Below are 24,950 nucleotides of genomic sequence, written 5' to 3'. Positions count from 1 at the left end.
AATTCTGATACCATGTAATGGTACACTGGGGTCAAGTGGTAAGGAATGAATAACTTGCAATTCTATGGAACACAGTGGAATCTCTGTATGCTGGTACTTTTTTTATTTTTATTTTTTGGGTACGCGGGCCTCTCACTGTTGTGGCCTCTCCCGTTGCGGAGCACAGGCTCCGGATGCGCAGGCTTGGCGGCCACGGCTCATGGGCCCAGCCGCTCCGCGGCATGTGGGATTCTCCCAGACCGGGGCACGAACCCGCGTCCTCTGCATTGGCAGGCGGACTCTCAACAACTGCGCCACCAGGGAAGCCCCAGGACTTTGAACTTTTGAAGTCCATTTTTTTTGAGAAACAGTTTGCATCGCCCACAGATAATGTTAGGAGATTATAATTGCTTAGGGAGTTCATGACTCTCTTATTTAAAAAATTAGTCTTCATACAGGAACATGAGGGAGAGAAGTGTGCCATTGCTTTTTTGCCTAGGAAAGCTGTATCCTGGGAGAAACAACCCCCAATGGTTTAGAGGGAAGCTTTGAAATCTGGGTTGAGGACAAATCATGACACTATTGCCTGAGGGAAACCATTTCCTATGTTCACACACCATTTATTTTTAAAATGTTTAAACTCCATATTCTAAATTGCTCTTCAGTGCTTTAAAGTCATAGTAGTCTGACTTCAGAGAGAAAAGAATTCCCGATTCTCAAACGCTTTCCAAAACTAATCAGAGCAACTTAGGAAAGATTTTAGATTAATACCGACTCTTGTTTTATTCTTTGAATGAGGGGGAACTTGAGGCAAATCATTCTTTATCCTTCAGAAACAACAAGAAAAATATACAAATTTATCCTTTTAGAATATTCTTGAAGTGTTATCCAATACATGCTAATCATTATTTATGTTGTCACAATATCTAAGAATTGAGACTGAAACAATAGGACATGGGAGCAAAATATTTTAAATGGCATGAAACTCATATTTCCCCAGGGCAGCCATTCCTGGGTCAGTTTGAAAGTAATAAAAACAGTTTCTCAGGCTTTTAGTATCCATGGTATTGCAAGGTCTACAGCCTCATCAAAGAATCATCCATTAACTGGTATAGTCCTTGGGTTGTCACATGTGGTCAGTAATAAGTTTCTATCTGCTTCCTCTTTATATTTTTAAAATAATTTATTGAGGTGAATTTTTACAACATGAAATTAACCATTTTAAAGGAAACAGTTCAGTGACATTTAGTCCATTCACATGTGGTGCAGCCACCACCCTTATCTAGTTCCAAAACATTTCCATCACTTCAAAGTAAAACTCCTTCCCCATTAATCAGTTTCTCCTCAGGCCCTGGCAACCACCAGTTCACATTCTGTCTCATCTGTTTCCCGTTTTGTGATCTATTCCTTTTAGCGAGCGTTCTTACCAGGCTTTTGCTGTCCATAAAGTCATCTGAGAGCACCTGGCTGCAGCCATTTACAGCTAAAGAAAAGCTGATCTTAGAGCCAAGGACACAATCTCTCTCTTGGTGGTCACTAAGCTGCCAATAACAACCCTCTGCTGCCTGAATGCTCTCCTATCTCCATGGCTACCCTACCTCCTGGGCATTGCATGGGCGCTACATCTCTGCTGCCACGACTGACATAGTGGAGTCTTCAAAAATACCAGTGATAATGTATTTTCTGGGTTCATTAATGTACCAAAGCCACTGTGGGAGAGTCTTTCTCTCTCTCTTAACTCTTGCATTTCTCTTTATCATGTGAGTAACAGGTAAATTAAATACCCCTGCAATTTCTTTGTGTCTGTGGGAGAATGACTTTTCATTAATTAACAGTTGTTTTTTTTTTTTTTTTTGCGGTACGCAGGCCTTTCACTGCTGTGGCCTCTCCTGTTGTGGAGCACAGGCCCCGGACGCGCAGGCTCAGCGGCCATGGCTCACGGGCCCAGCCGCTCTGCGGCATGTGGGATCTTCCCGGACCAGGGCACGAACCCATGTCCCCTGCATCGGCAGGCAGACTCTCAACCACTGTGCCACCAGGGAAGCCCCAATTAACAGTTTTCTATTAATTAATTTCAGCCTACTCTCTCTTTACATTATGATGAAAACCCATGTTTGGGAGAAGGGGTGCTGAGTTAGGAGCAAATCTCAATAGCAAATGGCAAGTTGTGATCAGATTCAACTCTCATCTCTGACAATCAAAGCATTACTATAGACCTCAGTTTGTTTCTCTGGTGCTATCCTCACTTAGAGTTATTCCCAGGAAGATCTTAGCCCTTCCTTTAAAAATGCTCCTGATGGGTCAATATGATCAGTATTCTGGACACATTCAAAATATCTCAACACTGGTAGATTTTAGCTTGAGTTTAGGTTCAACCTGGAACTCTAAGTACAAGTATTAAACTTAGTATTGGAGTGATAACAAACTAATATGATCTTGTGTGATTTTGTAATTTTAATATAAATTGACTAAAATTTTCTATAAAAGGGAAAAACTGAAAAAAAAAAAGCTCCAAATCAGGAAAGAGGTTTCTATACACATACACCTTTATGCTTGTAAGTAATAATAAACAATATATACCATATATAAGAGAGTATGAATATTTTCTTATATTGATTGCCATTTATTAAAAAAAGTTTCTCAAAATTATGTGCAAACAAAAAATGAGCAAGTGTAAAAATCTAGTAGTCTTATGAATGAACTAGTTTTTTTTAAATGACTGTGCTCTTTTTGGAAAAATAATTTCCATTTCACTCATTATAGCAGGCTAGATCATGGGGAAATTCTCCTTCTAAAACACAACTGAAAACGCAAGATAAAAATATAATAAGTAACTGTCGAATGCATACTTGGCTCAATAAGAAAGTAAAAAAAAAAAATTCCAGAAGCCAAAAGAACAAAGAGGAAACTTAAAATTGAGAGGTAAACAAACTGTTCCTGCTCTTGAGAATGTGCTGCCTTGATAGCCAAAGGGTTTAATAGCCAAGTAAGGGGAGCAGTCAAGGTTGCAGGAAGAGGAGGTAGGAACTAAGACCCCACATGGTTGAATGGCTTACATTCACTAAAGAATGTAATAGAAAAATATGCCCTTTGAATCACTGGATGGGGAGGCAACAGCATGGTCAAACAGCTCCTTAGTCTAGGCTGTGGGTGTAAAAAAAATTTCTTCCTTCTTTGAGAATTCATAAACAAAGGCGTTTACTCTTTGTCTGTGTTACATCACTTAGACTTGAAACTGCAGTTCCTCCCAAATGCTAATGAAAGGAATATCAGAAAGATAATAATAAAATGTTTCTTCTTCTCCTTACAATACAGAGGAGCAGATACAATTTCATGTCTTAAGTTTAGTTCTGATAAAGTGGTAAATTGAGAACATTTACAAAAACATCTCAATATGATTCTCTTTCCCAGTATGGAGATTTGTATAAAAATGAATAATCCTGTTCTATTTCATAACACATTCTTGGAAGTGTTATTTATACAAATAAGCCTTTTAAGACATTCAGATTTTGGCGGTTGTTGCTGTGTTTTGTGAAATATAACCTCAACAAACTTCTACGTGTTTGCCCAAGAAATACTATTTGAATTGACAGATTATTTGAGGTTTTGTTGTTAGTCCAGAAGAACTTTAAACTTTCCTTTTTTACCATTTGTTTATAAAGACACAATATATCTGTGATTCTGTTGAATTCTTCAGTTAAATGAAGGTTTGAGAATATTCATCTTATTTAAATCAACACAAGATAATACAAAAAAAAAACCCATGATAATTTTAAAAAGAATCAAAACTCCAGAAAGAAAAAAACATAGTCATTGAAATTAAAAACTCAATTGATGCTCTAAACAACAGATTAAAAATAGCTGAATAGAGAGTAATTAAAATAGAGTATACATTTGAGGAATTATCTAGGATGCAGCACAGAGAAATCAAGATATGGGGATTATGAAACAGATTTTCAAGAACACAGAGGTTAGAATGAGAAGGTACAATATATATCTAATAGAAATAAAGGTCATAGCAAATATAAATATTTTTAAGAAGAAGAGAGGATCATCATAAGTCTTCAATTATTTGAAAACAAAATTTTAAATCCAATGCCTAATACATAAAGTCTAGCACAGTCAGAAGAAGAAAAGACAGCATGAACAAAAGCCAGAAGGATCAACAGACAAAATGCATTTCTCAATGCAGAGACTTAGGATATTGGAATTATCAGACACAGACTTTAAAAGATCTATATTTAAAAGACAAGACTAATAATTTCAGAAGAGATCCAAAAACTGAGAAAAGAATAACAAAAAAATAATATTTGAACTAAAAATGGCCTTTATCAAATGCCGCATAGATGAATTATTTAATAGCAACTGGACACAGTTGAAGGAAGAATTAGTAAACTAGTTAGGATAGAAGAAAATTTCCATAGTGAAGCCTAGACAGACAAAATACTAACAAAAAATAGAGAAGAGTGAGTAAATGACTAAATAATACAGACATGATCTAATAAAACATAGCTGGAGTCCCTGAAGGAGAAGAGAGAAAATTCAATGCAATCCCAATTAAAATCCCAGAAGGCATTTTTGTGGAAATTGGCAAACTGATTCTAAAATTCACATGGAAATAGAAAGGATCTAGAATAAACCGAAAAACTTTGAAAAACACAGCATTGGAGGATGAACATTACCTTATTTCAAGATTCATTATAAAGTAACAGCTATTAAAACAGCGTGGTATTGATATAAACACAGACAAAGAGATTAATGGAATAATATAGAGTCCAGAAATAAACCTACATATACATGAACAATTGACTTTCCACAGAGGCACAAAGGCAAGTTGGTAGAAAAAGAATAGTCTTTTCAACAAATGGTGTTGGAGCAATTGGATAGGTTGACACATAGCTGTTGAAAGTGGGTTTTTTCTTAATTTTCATTTTAATTATTACATTATCTGCAAGCATGTCCCATTTTATCAAGATATTTTTGTATCCTTTTTCTCTTTTATTGCTCAGTCTTTCAAATGTTCCATCTTCTATTTTTCAAAAAGTCAAGTTTTGGCTTTGTTGAATTTCTCTATTTTGCCTTTTAAAAAAAACTTAATTCATGCTTTTTTTACTCTTATTAGTTCCCTCTTTCTACTTTCTTTAGATATATACTGTTATGGATTTCCTACCTCCTTAAAATGAGCAGTTATTTCATTCATTTGAAGAATTTTTTCAATATAAGTTTCAGGAATAAAAATTTCCCTTGAAGTACTGTTTTTGCTGAGCCTAACAGATGTTAATATATGATAATTTTATTATCATACATTTTTAGATGTATCTATATTTTCACTCCCAATGCAAGTAATTAAATGCAAATCCAATTTAGCTTTAGTTCCAGTATGCAAAGGTTTTTTAACATTAGAAAAATCCATAAATGTACCTGACAACATACAGAATTAAAAAGAAAAAAAACATGAAAATCTAAGGTAATACAAAAAATTATTTTATGAAATTCAACACATTCATAATAAAACAAAACCTCTAAGTAAAGTAGGAAAAGAACCTTCTTTAAACTAATAAAGAGTTTCTAAATATAAACAAACCCACTATCAAAAATCAATCTAAATGGGAAAACATTTGAAATGCTACCTTTAAAATCAGGATATAGAGAAGGATGCCCACTGACATCACTTAAATTCTACAATGTGTTGGATGGCTTAGCCAGTGTAATACAAATTTGAAAATCAAGTACTCAAGAATAAATCTAACAAAATCTGTACAAATCTCAACAGGGAATTTTTAAATTTTATTAGGAAATATTAAGGATTTGCTAAATACACTGGGAAACTATACCATTTCATGGATAGAAATGTTTATACAATGAAGATGTTAATTCTTTCCAAATTCCAATCAATATCTCAACACATGGCTTTTCATGAAACATAAAGTAAAAAAGATTCTAAAATATACATGGAAGAGTATAAAGCCAAGAATAGTAGGCACTCTTCTAAAGAAAAAGAGCAGAGAGAATAATCTTTTTCTACTAATGGCAAAGCTAGACATACTAATTAAGACAATGTGGTATTGGTAGTTGGATGGGCAAAATGACCAGAGAAATAAAACAAAGAACCCCCCCCAAAACACACATATATTTGTATGAAATGTTATTCTATGACAAGATAGCATGTCAAGTTATTAGAGAAAAGCAAGATATTCAATAAAAGGAACTTGAAAAAATGCTTATCCACATAGAGAAGATTAATCAGTACTGCTACTCAATGCTGTGCTGGTAAACCAACTCTCTAAAAAAACAAAACAAAACAAAAAAGGCCCTGATTTGCACTGGTTTGTAGCACTTGACAGTTCCCGTAATGCAAATACTCCACCCATGATTGAGTTTAAGTAACCAGTGTAAAGTCACCTGACTCTCGAATTCCTGAAAGATTAACAGCCATGTTTCCTGAGCTAGGATGAGCCAGCTGCAACACCCCACTAACTTTACTTCACACCATACACAAAAATCATTCCCAAAGAAGCTTCAAAGGGAAAAATACAATTTAAAGTTCTTAGTAGGAAAAGATGACAGCATATCTTTGGTCTGTGTTGTTTGATTAGTTTTCTTTTAAAAAGCACAAAAAGCAACATTGACTGTAAAAATAAAAGATTGATAAATTTAATTGCATTAAAATTAAGAATATTTTGATCATTAAAAATATACTGTATGTAAATTAAAATTTAGAGATTCAAAACTGAGAAAAGACACTAGTAATATGATTAAGGATTAGAATCAAGTATATATTTTTAAACATTACAAAATAATTTAAAAATACACAGACAATACAATAAAACTGTGCAAAGCATGTGAATAGGCTTTTACAAAAACAAAACTAACCAATAAACATATGATGAAGTATTCGAGATACTTAGTGACAAAAGAAGAACAAATCAAGATTGCAGTGCGATACCACCTTCTATCTCTTTGATTATTAAAAATTAAAAAGCCTGATACTCAAATGCTGAAGAATATGGATCCACAGGGTTATTTTTCCATTGGAGATAGAAGTGCAAATTGATACAATCACTGTGACATTATATCCCAAAGTTTAACATTCCTCTCCTTAAGAAATATCAAATTTGATTCTAGATATATAGCCAATAAAGTGTATACAAAAATGTTCATAGAGGGCTGCCCTGGTGGCACAGTGGTTGAGAGTCCACCTGCCGATGCAGGGGACACGGGTTCGTGCCCCAGTCCGGGAAGATCCCACATACCGCAGAGCGGCTGGGCCCGTGAGCCATGGCCACTGAGCCTGCGCGTCCGGAGCCTGTGCTCCGCAGCGGGAAAGGCCACAACGGTGAGAGGCCCGCGTACCACATACAAAAAAAATGTTCATAGAAGCACTGCTCATAATAGCAAAGCCCCCCAAAACCCATTATCAAAGACTGGATGAATAAACTATTATCAGAAAAGTATATCACCCAGCAGTCAAAATAAAGAAACTACGTGACATGCAACAATATGAATGAATTCTATCTATAACATTTAAGGGAGTTCCCCGGTGGCCTGGTGGTTAAGATTCGGTGCTTTCACCACTGTGGCCTGGGTTCAATCCTACAAGCAGCATGGCCAAAAAACAAAACAAAACAAAAAACATTTAAATAAGAAAAAAATAAAGTTAGAACTAACTAAAATGTATACACATACACACACACAAACACATGCATACCATTTTCTGGAATACATAGAAATACAGTGGAAGTCAGCCAAGATAATAATAAACACAGGTTTCATAATTTTCTCATCCGGGTAGGAGAGAGGGGACAGAGCAATGGAATGAAGGACCACAAGTATACATGTAGGTTATCTTCAAAGTACTCTGTTTTGTGTAGTGGTTTGCTAGTGCTTATTATGTTATTATACATAACTAATTATACAATTAAACAAAACAAAAAGATGTATCTGAAATTCTAAAGGAATAATATCAGGGTCACAGCAAAAACAAAAGGCATGCCTGGCTGGAGTTCTGTAAATGATATAATGAAGGAATTTTTTACAGAAGGGTAGACAATCCACAAGGAATACTGAAGAACCTAGAGCTTGCACAGGTGAGAAGCAGTGACCACTCCTGAAAGCCTGAAGAGACAGGAGGTGGAAATGGTATTTTCAGAGCCCAGTGAATAAAGCCAACACTCTATAGTGAGGGACATTCAACAAGGTCCGTAGTCATAGGAGGAAGAGTCAGCCCTGCCAGAACCCTGCCAGAATGCCAGCCAGCCATGAGAGAAGCAAGGGAGCATGTATCCTGGGCTTTCTCTCCTGCTACACTCCATTCTCCTGTCAGCACCTCCCTCCCTTTCCTATTGGTTGAACAAAACCAGAAGCCAGAGGGCAAGAGAGCCGTGTCATAAGGCAAAGAGATGAAATGGATCTGAAGTGGAAAACAGAATATCCAGTAATATTAACATGCACACACAAATATTTAAATAAACATCCACCAGCAATGACATGTATATGGGGAGACATGTAAACAAGTTTAAAGTGTTCTACGTATTTAGATTGGCCAAGGAAGAGTAAAGGTACAAATTAATTTTAGACTTTGAACTATTATTAAAATAATAAACCCAATATAAAATTCCCCAAATAATAGAGAGAATAAATAATTTTTAAATTAATTTAAATGAATGTACACTAAATGAAAAATTAACATAGTTTAGTTTAATTTTAAAACTAATATCTTAATTAATTTTAAATCAATTTTTTATAAAGGTAAGAAAAGAAAAATAGAGCAAGTAAAACAAATAAAAGTATTTAGTAAGATGATAGAATTTTTAAACATAAATTTATCAATACATTATATTACATGTCAATAAAATAAATGATCCAATTAAAATAGAAAATCTGTAAAATTGCACAAATGAAGAAAACCCAACAATGGGTCATTTAAAGAGACGTGCAACACATATAGACACAGAGATTGTAAGTAAGAAGATGGAAGAATATATATTACGCAAATTCCAACCTAAAGAAAAGCTACTGTGGGTATAATTTATCCGACAAAGGAAACAAAGGCAAAAAGCATAAAGATGAACAGGGACATCTTATAGTGATAAAAAGTTCAATTCACAAGGAAGATAAATCAAGGCTAAATTTGTAAGCACATAAGAATATAGCCTTACTAATGTAAGCTGCAAAGACTTGGGGGCTGTTTATTGCCAACCAATAGAAAAATTAAGAAATGCACACCAAAATAAACAATAAGTCAAGGAAGATATCACAATGGAAATTAGAAAGTATTTTTAATTGCCTGAAAATGAAAATACTATTTCCAAACTTGTAGATGCTTCTAAAGACATGCTTAGAGGGAAATTTAGAGCTTTAAATGAGGGAAGTGCATTAAAATTTATAGGTTGACTAATAAAAATAGAAAGCATTTCTTCCAAACAAAAAAAGAGGTGAAAATGGAGGAATAGAGAAATTGCAATCACTACAAGAGAAGAGAGGTAAGAAGTAAAGGAGTATGCAGTTACCTCTACAATATAGTCCTCTCTTCTTACTACTACAATTACTGATTTTGAACTATGAGCCTGGTTGCCCAGAAAAAGTGTACAGTCTTTATTTTTCCTTACAGCTAAGTGTGGATATGTGACTAAACTCTGATCACTGAGCTCTAAGCTTCAAGGGAAACCTCCTCAAAATGCAGTGGACCCTAGTCCTTTGTCATTTTTCCTCCCCTTTCTCCATTCTGAATCCTGGGATATGAATGCAATGGTTGGAATTCTGGCAGCCTTCTCTTACCAGGAAGCCAAGAGTCATAGTTCAGGGATGCTGGGGCAGTAAGCTGAAAGGAATTCCCTCTGTATCTTTCAACTCTGCCACCATGCCTTCCCTGGATGAGCAATTTACGATGTCTGTTTATGTGAAAGAGAAATCCATTTCCATTTTGAGTATTTATTTTGGATGTTCCCTAATGGGCAACCAAACCTAATCCTAACTGATATAAGGACAAACAGAAAGCACAAAGTACATCAGTCATCACAATAAATAGAAATAGATAGAAATGGAATAAACGTACATGTTAAAAGCAGAGACTCTGAGATTGGATTAAAAAAATATGACAGCTATGTGCTCGTTAAAACCTTGACCTAAAATGTCAGGACACTGGAAAGTTGAAAGTAATAATTATTTCAATAAATAAAATTAATAGTTTTACAGGAAAAAGGCAAGGAATCACAGATGCCTGAATTTTCGTCGCTGTTGTTTTGTTATAAGCAGAAAGAGAAAATTCAAGAAAAAGGTTTGATTTTGAAAAATGATAATGAGTTCAATCAAGGGTCTTAAAATATGAACTAAGAGACTAGGTAGTTAACCTAATTGAGTGAAAATAGGCTGAACTAAATACTAGAGATAGGTTGGGTCTATGTTTCAGTGCAGTGATCCTCAAACTTGACCTTGACTCAGAATCACCTGATGGGTTCCTTAAAGCACAGATTGCTGGGCCCTAGCTCCAAGGATTCTGATTCAGTTGTTCTGAGACGGAACCTGAGAATTAGCATTTCTAAAATTTCCAGGTGATGTGGATGTCACTCCAACCTTGAGCACCATGAGGAAATAGAGCCAGAGCTGCTTCAGCGGTTCTGACAGCTGACCACACATTAGAATTACCTGAGGAACTTTAAATGCATACCAATAGCTGGGCTCAAACCACTGTTACTGAATCGGAATCTCTTTTGTTTTGTTTTGTTTTGAATTCCCTAGGTGATTCCAATGGGCAGGCAGGCTAAAACACTCTTCCAGTCTTTTGATGGTCAAGTTAAAATCTGGGTTTTTATGTAAATGTTTCTATTTTTTTTTTAATCATACTGCATGGTCCACGTAAACAAATATGCAGGCTCTCAATTTTCAAATCCAGCTACCTGACTAGATGTGACATGTAGCTCAGGTACCGAACAAGCAGCTGGAACCTAAGCCAGAGCCTGGAAGATAAGTTTGGATTGTAGTTATAGATCTGGGTACATATGTGTGTGGGAAAAATCCAAGCAAGCAAATGCAAACCAAGTTTGATATTGTCTAGCTAAAATGATCATTTTAAAAAATTAAAGGCTTTCACAAACATCATTTTCTATTGCATCTTACTTTTGCAGTTGAATGAATATCCATTTATACTACAACAGAAACTGGAAGGATTTCAAAATGTCAGCACCTGAGAAGTTTTTATTCCAGGTACAGATGGGAGGGAGGCTTCCCTTTATTTGAACATGAATATTTGGATTTTAACAATAAACTAGAAAAACATGCAGAGGGCATGACCAATGACAGCGGATACTATTTGGCAACCCTGAACTCCTGCTTACATTGATTATTGTATTGGGTGCCCATGACTGATGTAACAAATTACCATAAACTTGGTGGTTTAACACAGCACACATTCATTCTCTTACAATTCTAGAGGTCATGGGGCTGAAATCAGTTTCACTGGTCAATATCAAAGGGGTGGGCAGAGCCAGTTCCCTCCAGAGGCACAGGGGGAGAATCCATTTCCTTGTATTTTCCAGTTTCTAGAGCTGCATTCCTTGCATTCCTTGGCTCCTAGACCCTTGATTGTCAAAGCTAGCTGCTTCAGTGGTCAAACTGCCTTCTGTTTCTGTGGTCAAATCTCCTTTGCCTCCCTCTTACAAGGATACTTGTGATTACATTTAAGGCCCACCCTGATAATCCAAAATAATCTCTCATCTCAAGATCCTTAACTAAATCACATCTGCAAACTTTCTTTTGCTATATAAGGTAACATTCACAGCTTCCAGAGATATCTTTAGGAGTCATTATTCAGCCTGGGAAAATTCTATAAAATATAACCAAAGAAATCACATGATTGTTTTTATCATGCATAAATTCAAAATGCCAGAAATGACACTGAAGTCAAAATTCAGCTATTTAGCTTTCCAAATGCTCAGGCCGAGGTCAAAGGCAAATTGCAGATTTCGGCCAAATACTAAGAGTGAAGCACAATTTCTTAGCATGCCTACAGAGGGCACACGGGTTTATAACCTGCTTTTTCATTTTTTACTAATTTACAATATATCACAAAAGTTCCTCAAGTATTTGTTTACTTTTTTCACTAACCCATGATTTATCTAACCATCTGGTATTTTTTAAATTTCATAAATAATATTCTTTTAAAGATACTTGTTCATAATTTACACATATTTATTTGTTTCCTTAAAAGAAATTTCTAGAATTAGAATAACCAGATCAAGGGTTAAATGTTTTTAATATTTTAATACAATTTGCCAAGTGTTATTAAGCTCTGAGAAACGCTACAGGAAAAGGGTCATTTCTCTGCACCCTTACATGTGCCGGGATTGGGATTAAAAAAAGTGCCCTTTGACTCTTAAAAATGCTAACTTGTTGCTGCGTATTTTGCACTTATAATTTAAATTTATTGGAGGATATCTGGGTGGAGAGTACTCCCTGAGAAACTTTCTTTACCTACAACCACGATTTAACTCACTTGCCAGATTAACTTGCACCTCTGAAGTTCCTTTGTAAAAATATTCTGACTGTATGATTTGCTTACAGGTTCAAAATCAGGGAAAAAAGAATGTGTGGCATTAGAAGTTAAGATACTGGTCATCTGGGGTGAGGAAGAAGGGGATAGTGACAGAGAGGATGTACAAAGTGGGCTATAGGGTTCTAATATTGTTCAATTCTTTGACCCCAGTGGTGGTTATTTTGTTTTGTTCCTTTCATGACTGTTTGTTGAGATGTTATAAATAAAAAGTTATGATTTTTGCAGTTTTTCTATACATGGTGTATTTGACTTAAAAATTTTTTTAATAAAAAATAAAAGAGAAAAAAATTAGTACTGACACTCATGTCTACATACACTCAGTTTTGGGCACAATTTTGTCTGCTTAGCAATAGTCAAATCTCTTTGCTCCAAAATCTTATCATTCACATGAACCTAGTAGTTCAACCGCATGATTAAATTAAATGTTATTTAAGTTGTTGATTTATTAGGAGGAAAGGGAAAGTGATTTCTATGAAAACAAAACTGAGTGTTATGCAAACACTCAATCTCGTCAAATTATTAAACACACTGGCATAACAATAATAATCTGTGTATAAGACAATTGTAAAAAAATTAAAAATACATAAAAATCTCGAAGTAGTCTATATTCAGATTGCCTCAAAGATGTCTTTAAAATTCTTTCTGTACTCTGAGGAAACAACAACAATGTGAACATTATTTATGCAAGGTTATTTCAAACTCTAGCAGCAGACCCAGTTCTAAGAAATGGTTTTGGCCCATGAAGTTTAGCAAAACCTATTAAAAGTGAAATAACTGTCTTATAGAGGATTTAATCTACTATTTCTTTTAGTGACCCTACTGATTAGTGTCCTCATTGTATGAGGTAAGAGGGACATCTGCCATCTTAGTAACACAGGACAAAGAGAAAGCGATGATAGGATATGTGAGGAGCAGGGGAAATCAGAGGTAAAAAAATATCGTCAATTGGAAAAGATTGTCAGATGAACAGAAATTAGCCCACAAACACATATGTTCACATACTCGAATTCTCTTTCCACCTCCATTTTTTTTTTTTTTTTTGCGGTATGCGGGCCTCTCACTGCTGTGCCCTCTCCTGTTGCGAAGCACAGGCTCCGGACGCGCAGGCTCAGCAGCCATAGCTCACGGGCCCAGCCGCGGATCTTCCCGGACCGGGGCACGAACCCACGTCCCCTGCATCGGCAGGCAGACTCTCAACCACTGCGCCACCAGAGAAGCCCTCCACCTCCATTTTTAATAGCAACTTGCCAACTGAGCACATATTCTCTCATCACATACAAGATCCACTTTTTCCAAATTATTAAAACCCAAATAGGCACATAAGCCCATGTGGTGTCTGTTGAAATTGCAGTGATCAAAAGCAAAGGGACATATCCATTGCTGGGTTAACCGCCTGGCAGACTCACCCAGTCATGCTGAAGGTGACAATGAAGTGTCAGGGATGGCAGATGTCACTGAGCAAAAGAAGTTCAACCAATTGATCCTGGATTTTGAAATCAGAAAATGTGAAAATCAGCTATTTTTTATTTTACCATACAATTAAGTTTGTTAAATATAAATGGTTTTTATTTCAATTACTCATGTGGGTGGGAGAAGGTTAGGCTCCATTAGCTTTTCAGTGACTAAGGCTTAAATGGAGTTTTAGAGAGATTCCTTATAAAATGAGACAGCAGTTTCAGCAATGGTTGATGACCTGGTCTATATATTTCTTGGTATAATGACAGCTTTCACAAAGGACTGTAAGAAGTCAGATTCAAAATAAAAATAAATTATGCTCCTTTCCCCATCCCCCCATTGCCGTGTGTGTGTGTGTGTGTGTAACTTAACTTGTCCCTAAGAAAGAAAGGAAGATTAAACATCCTTCATCTATTAATCCCAAATTCAAGTTCCAGCCCCTCCCCTGCTGCATAATCCTGGCAAAATATACAAATATATATTGCATATAAAAATATACACGATTGGGTCCAGTCTTGAAGTGGGGCTTCTTGGGCCCTGTGTTCTCACCAAAGCCACTTTGTAAGGGAGGAAAGTGATCTCCTAGGCCTTTTACCCATGCAACCACTCCTAAAAATATACTATTCTATGAGACAAATTCCAGGGGCAGGATGATACTTACTTCAGAAATAGAAATCTCAGGGCCTGTGGTTTCTGGACAGAAGAGATCTGCCCTTCAAGTAAGATTAAGGTTGGAGAGTTCCTGATACTCTAATCGCAATGCTTTACTCATAGAAGATACTTGGTAAATATTTGTTAAAATTTAATGTGCAGGTGTGGTAACCTGTTTCCAAGGCTGTTCCTTTTACCTACATTCAGTAATATCTGGCATAAAGGGACCTGTTCTTATGTAATTATTCAATAGAATATGATTAAGGATGAGCTTAAAATATTGAGATGACACACCAAATGTGTTATGAAGCTTTGAGCTTTCACTGCCTGGACAAGTGTCTGACTCCACAAACACCTGCAAAGCTGAGAGAAGAAGAAAGCAGCAAAACACAGCTGTCTGGGCCTGGCCAGAGCACCACTCTGCAAGTTATGTAACAGCTATTGTGTAATTGTGCATTTAATTCGGAACACATTTTTAAGAGAGAAAACAATTAGATTTTCCAAAAAGAATGAAATTGAGAGTGAGAGAAAGAAAGGGAGAGAGAGACAAAAATGATGAAATAGCACAGAAGTTTCCATCTGGTCTTCAAGAGTGAAGTGCAGGGAAGGCAAGGACCTTGGGGATGGTTCTCTTAGAATCTAGGGGCCTGCCTATGAGTCAAATCTGGCCTGCCTCCTGTTTTTGTAAATAAAATTGTATTGCAAAACACCCTACACCCCTTAATGTATCGATTGCCTGTAGTTTGTTTCATGCAGGGTTGAGTAAGTTACAACAGAAACTATCTGGCCTAGAAGGTGGAAAATATTATCTCTTTACAGAAAAAGTTTGCTGACCCCCATTTTAGGTGAATAGAAGGCTAAGCTTGAGTGCCTGTGAGGAGTGACTACTCACTTAGAGAACCAAAACAGCCGATTCTCAAGCCCATCTGGGAACTCTCTTATGGAGAGGAGGGCAAGGAGAATAAATTGGAATAAGAGCCAAGGTTTTAGCGTCCGACTGGCCTGAAATGAAATTCAGGCCAGTGAAATTCTTGTACGTATTAGATTTGTGTTCATAAGCAAGCTACTTACTCTATGTCTGTAAAATGGGAAACCCAGTGAGGAAGGAAAGAGAAAGTAAGGCTTCTGCACCTGATTTGGAGTAACTACTCAGTAAGTCTTAGCTTCCCTACCTAAATCTCATATTTGGGGGAGCTGGCATTTTTCACTGGAAAAAATAATTGTTGTTCTTAATTCTTAGTAACCAGTTAAGAGCATCCAAAGTTTTCCATCTTGTTCTGACTCTAGCTTTTGCTAGAGTTTCAATAAAATAAACTATTGTACTTAAAATGGGAGTAGTACAGTTAAAAATTGTCCTTTTTGAATGTTCCCAACTTGAAACATTAATTTCATTTTAAGAACTTGTATTACTTGGGAGTCCTGTTTAAATTCACTCTTGGTACAATTGCCTGCGTCAATGATTGATAAATACCAGCCAACTTCCAAAACCAGAGGTTACTTTCATTTTAAATGAGTTTTAGCAGACGATATTGCCATATTGCTACTGTGGTGACTGTGTGACAGCACAGTCCGAGTTTTTAAAAAATATCCTGCTAACTTTTCTATTCCCACATATAAAAGATAATTTAGATAAAAGTAATTTAAATAAAGGTAATTTAAATAAAGATAATTTAGAGCTCCTGAAATCCTAGTAGTTCTACTTACCAAGCACTGAAAATACATTTGATTGGTATGATTTTTTATAAGCTGACTTGGGGTAGGGTCTCTATAGAGGGCCTTTCTTCTACAAACAGCACCCTGCTTTTCTGGGACATGGACTGATTCTCTGACTGCACTGTCCTAAAGATACCTGGCCAGGGTCCTCGACACACCAGCCTCTGCTGAGAACAAGTGCCCTTTGAGATTATTTTTCAATCCTCAAATTCTCTGATTCCAAGTCTGTCAGAGAACAGAAAGTTTCACAGCAGCATAAAAAGCATGAAAAGCCAAAAAAATAATAACTGGCCTTAGTGGCCAGAGCAGCTGTGCTTCGTACCCTTATCACAGGTTTCGGCTTTGTAAATTAATTCGTCTGCAAATAGTGCCCTCTCTCCAGATGCAGCTTCAATGTTGTAGCACTGGTTTCTTAAGGATTTAAGTTTAAAGTCAAGGGCTTCCTGCCCTAGGTGTTACAAATAAGTAGTGTCGTTTTCTTTTTGCTCCCAGTTTGTTCATCCAATCATATCCCAGTATGCAAATAAACCTTAGCCCATGCAGATAAAAAGGAACAAATAAAGCCAAGTGCTCTATCAGAACCAAATCGCTGAGCCTGTCACCTGTGTTCCAGGAGCTGAACCAGAAATGTCGTCCTCAGCCATGCCAGATGTACCTGTCCCACTCACCAATTTGAAGTTTCAATATACTAAGGTTAGTGCAACTTCTATTTGCTGTTTTGCCTCAGTTTTATAAAAACTACGTTTATTTAAAGCATAAAAGGTCAATTTAAGTAAACTTGTGTAAAGAGCCCTTTGTAAATATAAAAATAAAAGGCTTGCAAAATGCCGGTCTGGGTTTAGTGTCTTGATCAAATAATGAATTCTAAATTGTATCAGGCAACTTTTCATAAATTTATTTCTTAAAATATTTCTAAGTGAAAGGAATTCTCTTCGTTGTAAAAGGTTCTTGTGCCAGGATTCAGGGGACTTTACTAAGCAGTTCTATTAACTTTCAGCAGAGCCTAGCATGTGTGATAGGAGAGGCAAATACTTACTAGAGAAACTTACTGGAAACAGACAAACAAATGGGAATGTTTTTTAAAAAAGGAAAAAAAAGAGAGAGAAACAGAGCATAGTGAAGTAACATGATTTTTATATATGTCAAATGAGTGTCAAAATTGAAAGACCTGTCTGATAATTGATGAAGAAAACTCCAGTTACAAAAAAATTCATGGGACTTGCATTATTTAGCATATTTGGGGAAAGAAAGCATTCTTATTTATTTCTTCAGCCAAATTTGCTGCCATTGGAGCCAGTATGTAATTGTTAGCTGATAAATATTTACAGAAACAAGAGCAGAAGCCAGACCCAGATTTAAAAATCCACAGCTAGAGAGAAGGAGGAAATGGATCCTATTTGAGTCGATCAGGAGTATCTCTGAACTTTGCCTGTTTCACACTGTTACATTCCTGCTTTCTAGTCAGAGCCTAGAACTCCCAGAAAAACAAATAAAACAAACAAAACCAATCTAACCAAAATCATTTAAAAAGTGAGCTTTGTGGTGTGATGCAGAAAGGAAGGTAAGAAAGGAACTATTCCAACTCAGGGAGAGCCATTTTCCTGTCTGAATTAACCAATGAAAAACCAAGAGCATTATACGTTAATGATAAAGTCCTGCTATTATTAAATTGTTTCCTTACTTGCGACCACGGATGCTTTTGAAATCCTAAAGTCTGTTACATTTTCATTTTCATAAGCACAACAAATGAGGAAGTTATTCAGCTGACTGACTATTTTCCATAGGAAAGTGCCTGTAGAGATCAGATTGTGCCTTTAACATGGTTGACCAACAGCTACAAAGTGTATTAAAGTATTATTTTCACAAGGTTTTATTAAAAGGGAAAATATCTTTTGTCGGTTTGATTTTATTCCAAATGGGAATATGAAAAATGCGATGACACTATATATACCCTCCAAAAATTTTGCACTTGGCAAAGTTATGCCCAAAAGATAACAAGACTCCAGTTTTGCCAACTTTCTTAACTCTGTTATTCACAAGAAATTTCGATCCAAGGTAAGTACATTTAAAAATGCATTCATTTCATAAAGATCAAAACCATTGGCAATGATTGAATTATACCCTTACTATTATAAGAGTCTTTTTTTTTTTTCTATACTACCTGGGAAGATATTTTGGTAGTCTGCATGTCACTTTTTTTGAAAATCTGGTTTGCAGAAGTTTGCAGTCTTCCTTATATGTGAATCTCCAGGGACATCTAGTATGAAATATTCTTTCTACTGAATTAAGTTTCTTTAGTAGTTATTAATTAAACATGTGAGAAACAGTAGTAGACAAATGAGATGGTCCTTAAAATCTAACATACAAAAAAAAAATCTAACATACAAACACAGACCTAGTGATTCTTTAACACATAGAGATGATTTTAAGATTAAAGTCTCCTGTTCACTTAAAAGTCATTACACAAGAACACCCTCTAGGGAAACTAACTGACCTTCGTGTTCAAAAGGAGGCAAGATTCCAAGAGCAGGAATTTACTCTTGCATATAAGAACTTTTCTGGGTAAAAATGCCCAGTGCAAGTCAGTGAATTTTGATTGCTCACACATCTTCTCTAAAAATCTGTTCTGCTCAGATACCATTTTATTGTCTGATTTATTGGTTACAGCATTTTCACACTTGGGAGGACACCAGTTATGTATGTAATTAAATCTAAATGGGTGAGCTTTTTCAAATGCCTTTGCATTTTCTTTTTACTGTGCCTCACTGAAGAATTGTATTGGATTTGCACTTGCAAGAGGAGTTGGAAAATGATGGTTATTAACTAAGTTTCCGGGTTGCAAACCAAATAAGCAAGGATTTTATAGTGTCTGAGAAATTACCTTCTATAGCTAGCCCCTAAACTCTATTATTTTTCTCCCACTGTTTTAGTGTCCGTCTTTATTATCACTAGAATATATTGGTCATTGGGGCAATGCGGAGGGAAGAGACAAGCAAAATTGAGTAACCAAAAACTATTACAACTATGGTAGAAGAACTACACGCCCTCTCAAGCTTGAGACTGCCTCTCATCCAAACAAAAGACATCGTTGTCTCTTATGACTTATTTTCTATTTTCTTATTTTCTTATTTTTAATTTTTTAAGGTGCATAAAACAGAGATCAGAGTTTAAGAAATACTTTCTAAAATGATACCAAAGTTTTTAGAACTTAAAACCTCAATAACATCATTATAAATGCACATAAACTCAGATTTCATCTCTATTCTCATTTTCCGCCTTTCCAATTCTAAACAAACCCTACATCTGCCAACTCATCTGTTTTGTTGAGCTTTTAAATGATGAGGTTCTTCGGAAATTATGTGATCTTTGGGCAAACTACATTACCTCTCTCTGCCTTGGTTTCCTTACATGGAAAATAGGAATTCCTAAGGTGGAAAAAAGCATTAAATGAGTTTAATGCATTTAAGGCACTTGAAATAGTGCTTGGCACATGGGAAGTGATCGATTAACATTAGCTATCCTAGTCCTATTTATTTTTCTGAATTCCTTCCAATTTTCCAGAGCCTTCTTTTACTCAGCCTTTCCTAGACCTGTTTCCCACAAGTGTCCCTCTCATCTCATTCTCTTTTCCAAGGCTTTCTGTCACTCTTTCTTGCACAGTCATGCCCCACCTGACAGGACCGCATTGGAGCGAAGTTCCAGGGGTTGATCTGGGATTTCAGGGATCAAGAACTTTCTCTTACAGGATTTGGTAAATTTGTTTTCCATTCTCCCTTCATAACACTGTTTTCTACCTTAAAAGACAAATAGAAAATTCAAGAAGAAAGCTTTCTCAGACAGGATTCAAACCCCAAAATATTTAACTTGACTCTTAAATGTAACTCATTGAATAATGATTTATTCATGCTAGAAAAGATCTTCATCAGCTAATGACATTTCACACACACACCCACACACCCATACCCACACACACACACGAAATATCATAGTTAAGTTTCATTGTGTTTACTCTGTGCCAATGACTGTTTAAGTCCTTTACAATGATTTTATTTACTCCTTACAATAACCCTATGAGGACGTTACTATTCCTGTTTTGTAGATGAGGACACTGAAGAACAGAGTGGCTAAGTAACTTGGCTTAAGTTACACAGCTAGTAAATGACAAAGCTAGACTTGGAATGCTGGCAGTCTCAGCCCTCACACCAACAAGTGACTTGTCTAAGACCAATATCACTACTTTGGGACATGGCGTTGCTGACATCCTATTCTACCTTTATTCTGTCTTTCATTTGTTCATTCCTGATTACTGGTGGGGCCATGCCCATGAGCCTTTCCAGCTGTTGCTCAGCTGTTCCCAGGCCAACAGGAGGAAGTCTGCCACCAACTTAGAAAAAGAGGAGAACAATAAGGAAGGTTGGAAATAAACAGACTCTCTGCTTTGATTGAAAAGGCGGCCTTTGGGCTGGGAGAGACCACGATGCAGAGGAGTTTGACATAGGTGTGCAATTTCTACATGGACTGCATTTCTTCAACCCATAGGGAATAATACATTTTGGTTAGAGGAGGAGATATTTTCCTAGATTTCTGGTATTATTGTTTAACCCATGTGGGTTAAAGATATATTTTTGATAAAGAAGAGTTATGAATCATTGAATACTATGTGCTAGGCACAATTTAAAGTGTTTTTTTCCCCTCCTATTGTCTCCTTTTAAATTCTTACAAAAAACATATTCAGACCACATGTAGTTCCAAATACTCCATTCTCTTCACTCGTTTCTCCCTTTTTCCCTTCCTCTCTCCCATTTTACCTCCCTTTATTTAACAAATCATTGAATGACTGTTCTGTGCTAGGTCTTATAAGAAAGCTAGTATGATTCGTGCCTCATGGAGCTTATATTCCTGCAAGGTGTGGGGTGGGAAGGAAGGAAGCAAGTAAGTAAATACTTTAATCACAAATTGTGGTAAATGCTAAAAAGAAGAAAACAAAGCTGAGACAATATGAGGGGAAGAGCTTACTTTGGATGAGGTATCAGGGAAGGGGGAACCTGAGGGATGCAGAGCATAAGGTGGCCATGGAAAGTGGGGAAACAAAGATCCAGAGGTAATAACACGTGCAGGGACGTCTGCGGACAAGAGTTTGGTATATTCAAAGAACTATCAAAAGGCAAACATAGCCGGAATAAAGTGAGGAAGAGAGAGCATGGATGAGATAAGACTTGAGATGGAGCCTCCAGCCAGACTGCCTGATGGATTTCATTTGAGGGAAACCACTGACGGGTGCTTAAAACAGGACAGGACTTATGTTGAAGACAAAGACGATTGTGCCGTGGCACTGCTTTCATTTGGGAAATCTTTTTAAGTCCCCTCTGACTGAAGCAATATTTTGTTTGCTTTTGGCTTGGAAGCAGTTGAACAAATAGCTGGATGGCTGCAAGGTGCAGTGGCTTAACAAGATAAACCCAGCTTCAATTTCTAGCTCTTCTACTTATTTAATGATATGACCTTGGCCAAGCTTCTAATCTCCTTGAGTTTCAGTTCCCTTGTCTGTAAATTGGGAATAATAATGACTACCTTGGAAAGTGGCTGTGAGAATTAAGTGAGGTAATTTGTGTAAAGTGCCCAGCACTTATTAGCTCCTTGGTCCAGGCTCTCTTTAACCCTCTCCTTCCCAAGATGACTCCTAGAATTCTAAAAATTTTCAGTTGCCAATGTAAGTGGAACAAAATACTTGCACTGCTTGTCAAAGTTCAAAACTACTTTCATCTTCTGGTCTCATCTGAAGTTCATAATTAACCACCGGGAAGGAGCTAGGGAAGATGTTACTTGTGACCCATTTTAGAGCTGAGGGACCTGAGCTCAGCTTAAGTGACTTGCCCAAGGTCACACAGTTTTTAAGAGGCAAGCACAGAATGAACCGGATTCTGAATCTTATTTCAGATCTGATTCTTTTCCACATGATTTCATATTTTTCCTAAATATTAAAAATAGTAGTATTTGAATCTCACTGGATCGTCTCTAACAAATGCTTTTGCACCTGTTATTTAATTTGTATCATTCATTCCTTTATCCGATAGAGAGAATGGAAATTTGGATGATAAGAGAAGAGAGATGATTTGGACACTAGATCCCTAAACATGTGGACTAATAGAAAGAAGATACTCTAGAGCAGTATATCTCAAATTTGATTGTGTAAGTGCCTCACTTAGAGACCATGTTGAAACACAGATTCTGATGCTGTAGGTATGAGGTGAGGTATGAAATTCTGCATCTCTAACAGACTTAAAGGTTTTGCTGATGCTACTCAAAGCATGGTCCATTGACCAGCAGCAACTGTCTAAAAGTTTTGGGTCCGCCTTATAACTTACCTACAGTGATCACCATCTAATTACTTAGGGACTTGACTTCCTATTTCTCCCAGAAACTCACTCACACCCAGCCAGGTCAGAAGCACTTACTTTCTCTTTCAGTGCCTGAGTCCAGCAAGAACTATATCATGGCCACAAACCAGTGATGAAACCAACTATTGATTTTGATCCTGGGAGATAAACATTCTCTAAGAATGCAATATTTTAGCTTATCTCTGAAGACAGTGTCTTGGCAAATTGTTTTGTCCTCTGGCACCTGCCTGGCTTCAAGAAAACCTAATCAACAAAATCCTAAAGTAAATAGCACATACCCAAAAGAGGGTGTTATTCCCATTTCATGAGGACCCTCAGGACTACAAGTGTTCACATGATTTCTTTAAACTGGACTTCACCTAATGGATTTGTCATTAACTACTTCTCAGACTAAGGGGGCAGGGTGAGAAAAACTCTTGAAGAGTATGAGAAACAACTCATTTGAAGAGCAACCCAAAGTTAGATTAGTGCCTCTGAAATGGCATGGGTAATCTACTGGATGATATAATCCAGATCAGCCAAAAAGAACCCTCATGGGAATACAGGCATTGATAAAATGGCCATAAACCTGTCTCAGGGTAGCAATTAGATGGCTTGGGCGGTGGTGGTGGTAGTGGTCTGTGTTTTCATAATGCTATTATAATTGTGGTCAAACCCATTACACGTTTACCAGATTTAAGTGGCAACATAGAGCCATGTTCAAAAGAACAGGAGCAATAATTGCTTCATAATTAAACATTTAATTAAGAGCCACTGCTAATCTACAAATCAGAAAAATAAATATTTGTGTAAACTGGATTTCATCACACTGATTCATTTGGAGTATACACACGTGCATATGTATGTGTGTGTGTGTGTGTGTGTCTGTCAAAAGTTCCCACAAACACTGGCGATGCTTGCAAGGTATGTAGAGTGTTGCTAATATTTGATTTCTGATGTTATCTCTACCTGATGCCTTTATTGTAATGTTGGAATTATTAATGTATATTTCTTGACTGGGGGTCTGCACAAACAGCACAGTTCTTAAAATTTTGCCTGAACAGCTACCTCCCTCACCCAGATCCCATTAACTATTTCCACTGCTCTCCCAATACTTTTTCAGAAGTCAAAGGAATGCAAATATCAAACAACTGAATCATGCTCTCCATTTGGCACTTTCTTCAGAAGGAAGAAGGCTTATATGCGAGCAATTATCTTATTGGGTCTTGATAATTGTTAAATATTAAATATATACAGAACTTTCTAGTGCTTCTGCATCTTACCTCTTTGATATAGGGTATATATGATGTATGGAAATTATCGACGAGTGTTTTTGTCATTTATGGGACAAAATGAAGTTGTGGCTCAAAACAGAAATGCTTTAGCATCTTTTCTTTTCCCCTAATTGAATTGAAAAGGCTGAAAGGTTTTTCAAAGCACAAGAAAGAATAGAGTATACACTCATGTTACTGAACTCAGACTATAATATAAAACAGAAATGAAAGGAAAATTTTATTTCTCTTACTTTTCTTTTGGTCACCCCCTCATTTTGTTTTCATTCTTTTGACTGCAGTTAAGTATTTTCTTCCCATCTGTTATTTCCTCCTTAATTTCCTTTTAGACATTTTTACTTTGAGTCTCAACATTTTGCTTTGCAAAATGGGTTGCATTTGGGTTAAAAGTACTTGCTAGAGATCTAGCTTTGATTCTTTTAAATGTTTAACACCTGACTTTTGTTCAGTCTCTCTCTCTTATTATTGAACCCCCATCTTGTGCTTTCTCCCTGCCCTCACCCCCCACCCTCACGGTCTCTGGTGCTTTTTAGGTTCCTAATGCTGAGAAAAGTTTACACATTTACAGCATCCATCACTTCCTATATGTTTACAACAGTACCCATCACTTCACATGCCTGAGACCCAGGCTCTCAGGTTTGGAATTTCACACAGGTGACATAAAATGGAGAATCTCATCAAACTTCCTCACTCTTGGCATGACTTAAAAGAAATTCTTTGTACGTTGAAAATGTGAAATCTGTTAAAATCTCTCTGCCACCAAGAAAGCATTGGTTTCTCTTACGGCATCTGGAGCCGCTGGCCAGGTTGCAGTCCTACAGAGATAATGTGAATTTAGGGCTCCCCGAGGGACTGTTAGAGGGAGCCAACAGGTTCCAAAAATCTCATATCAGCAGATAAGGCTAATAGGTTTTATTTGCCTATTAGTCAAAC

At 36.6% G+C, this 24,950-nt stretch overlaps 1 protein-coding gene and 1 long non-coding RNA gene across 2 annotated transcripts in view; one reads left to right on the top strand and one right to left on the bottom strand.

The window, feature by feature from the left end:
* LOC111174599 (uncharacterized) overlaps window positions 1–16,078 on the bottom strand; it is a 99,455-nt gene extending 83,377 nt beyond the window's left edge. Inside the window, exons 1-2 of the long non-coding RNA XR_016393575.1 lie at window positions 14,646–16,078; window positions 13,936–14,012 (exon numbers count right to left, since the gene is read on the bottom strand). This is a non-coding gene — a long non-coding RNA (uncharacterized LOC111174599). The remainder of the gene's footprint in view (window positions 1–13,935; window positions 14,013–14,645) is intronic.
* An 835-nt stretch (window positions 16,079–16,913) lies between these two features.
* ALDH1A1 (aldehyde dehydrogenase 1 family member A1) overlaps window positions 16,914–24,950 on the top strand; it is a 53,911-nt gene continuing 45,874 nt past the window's right edge. The window contains exon 1 of the mRNA XM_022573500.3: window positions 16,914–17,041. Within this exon, the coding sequence (XP_022429208.1) occupies window positions 16,976–17,041 (66 nt within the window). The 5' untranslated portion in view covers window positions 16,914–16,975. The remainder of the gene's footprint in view (window positions 17,042–24,950) is intronic.

This window comes from Delphinapterus leucas, chromosome 6, assembly GCF_059928025.1.
Source record: "Delphinapterus leucas isolate spDelLeu-1000000601 "Yukka" chromosome 6, BTC_Dleu_Yukka2, whole genome shotgun sequence".
NCBI lineage: Eukaryota > Metazoa > Chordata > Mammalia > Artiodactyla > Monodontidae > Delphinapterus > Delphinapterus leucas.
The sequence above is the reverse complement of the archived record's forward strand: the minus strand, read 5'-3'. Positions and strand labels throughout refer to the sequence as shown.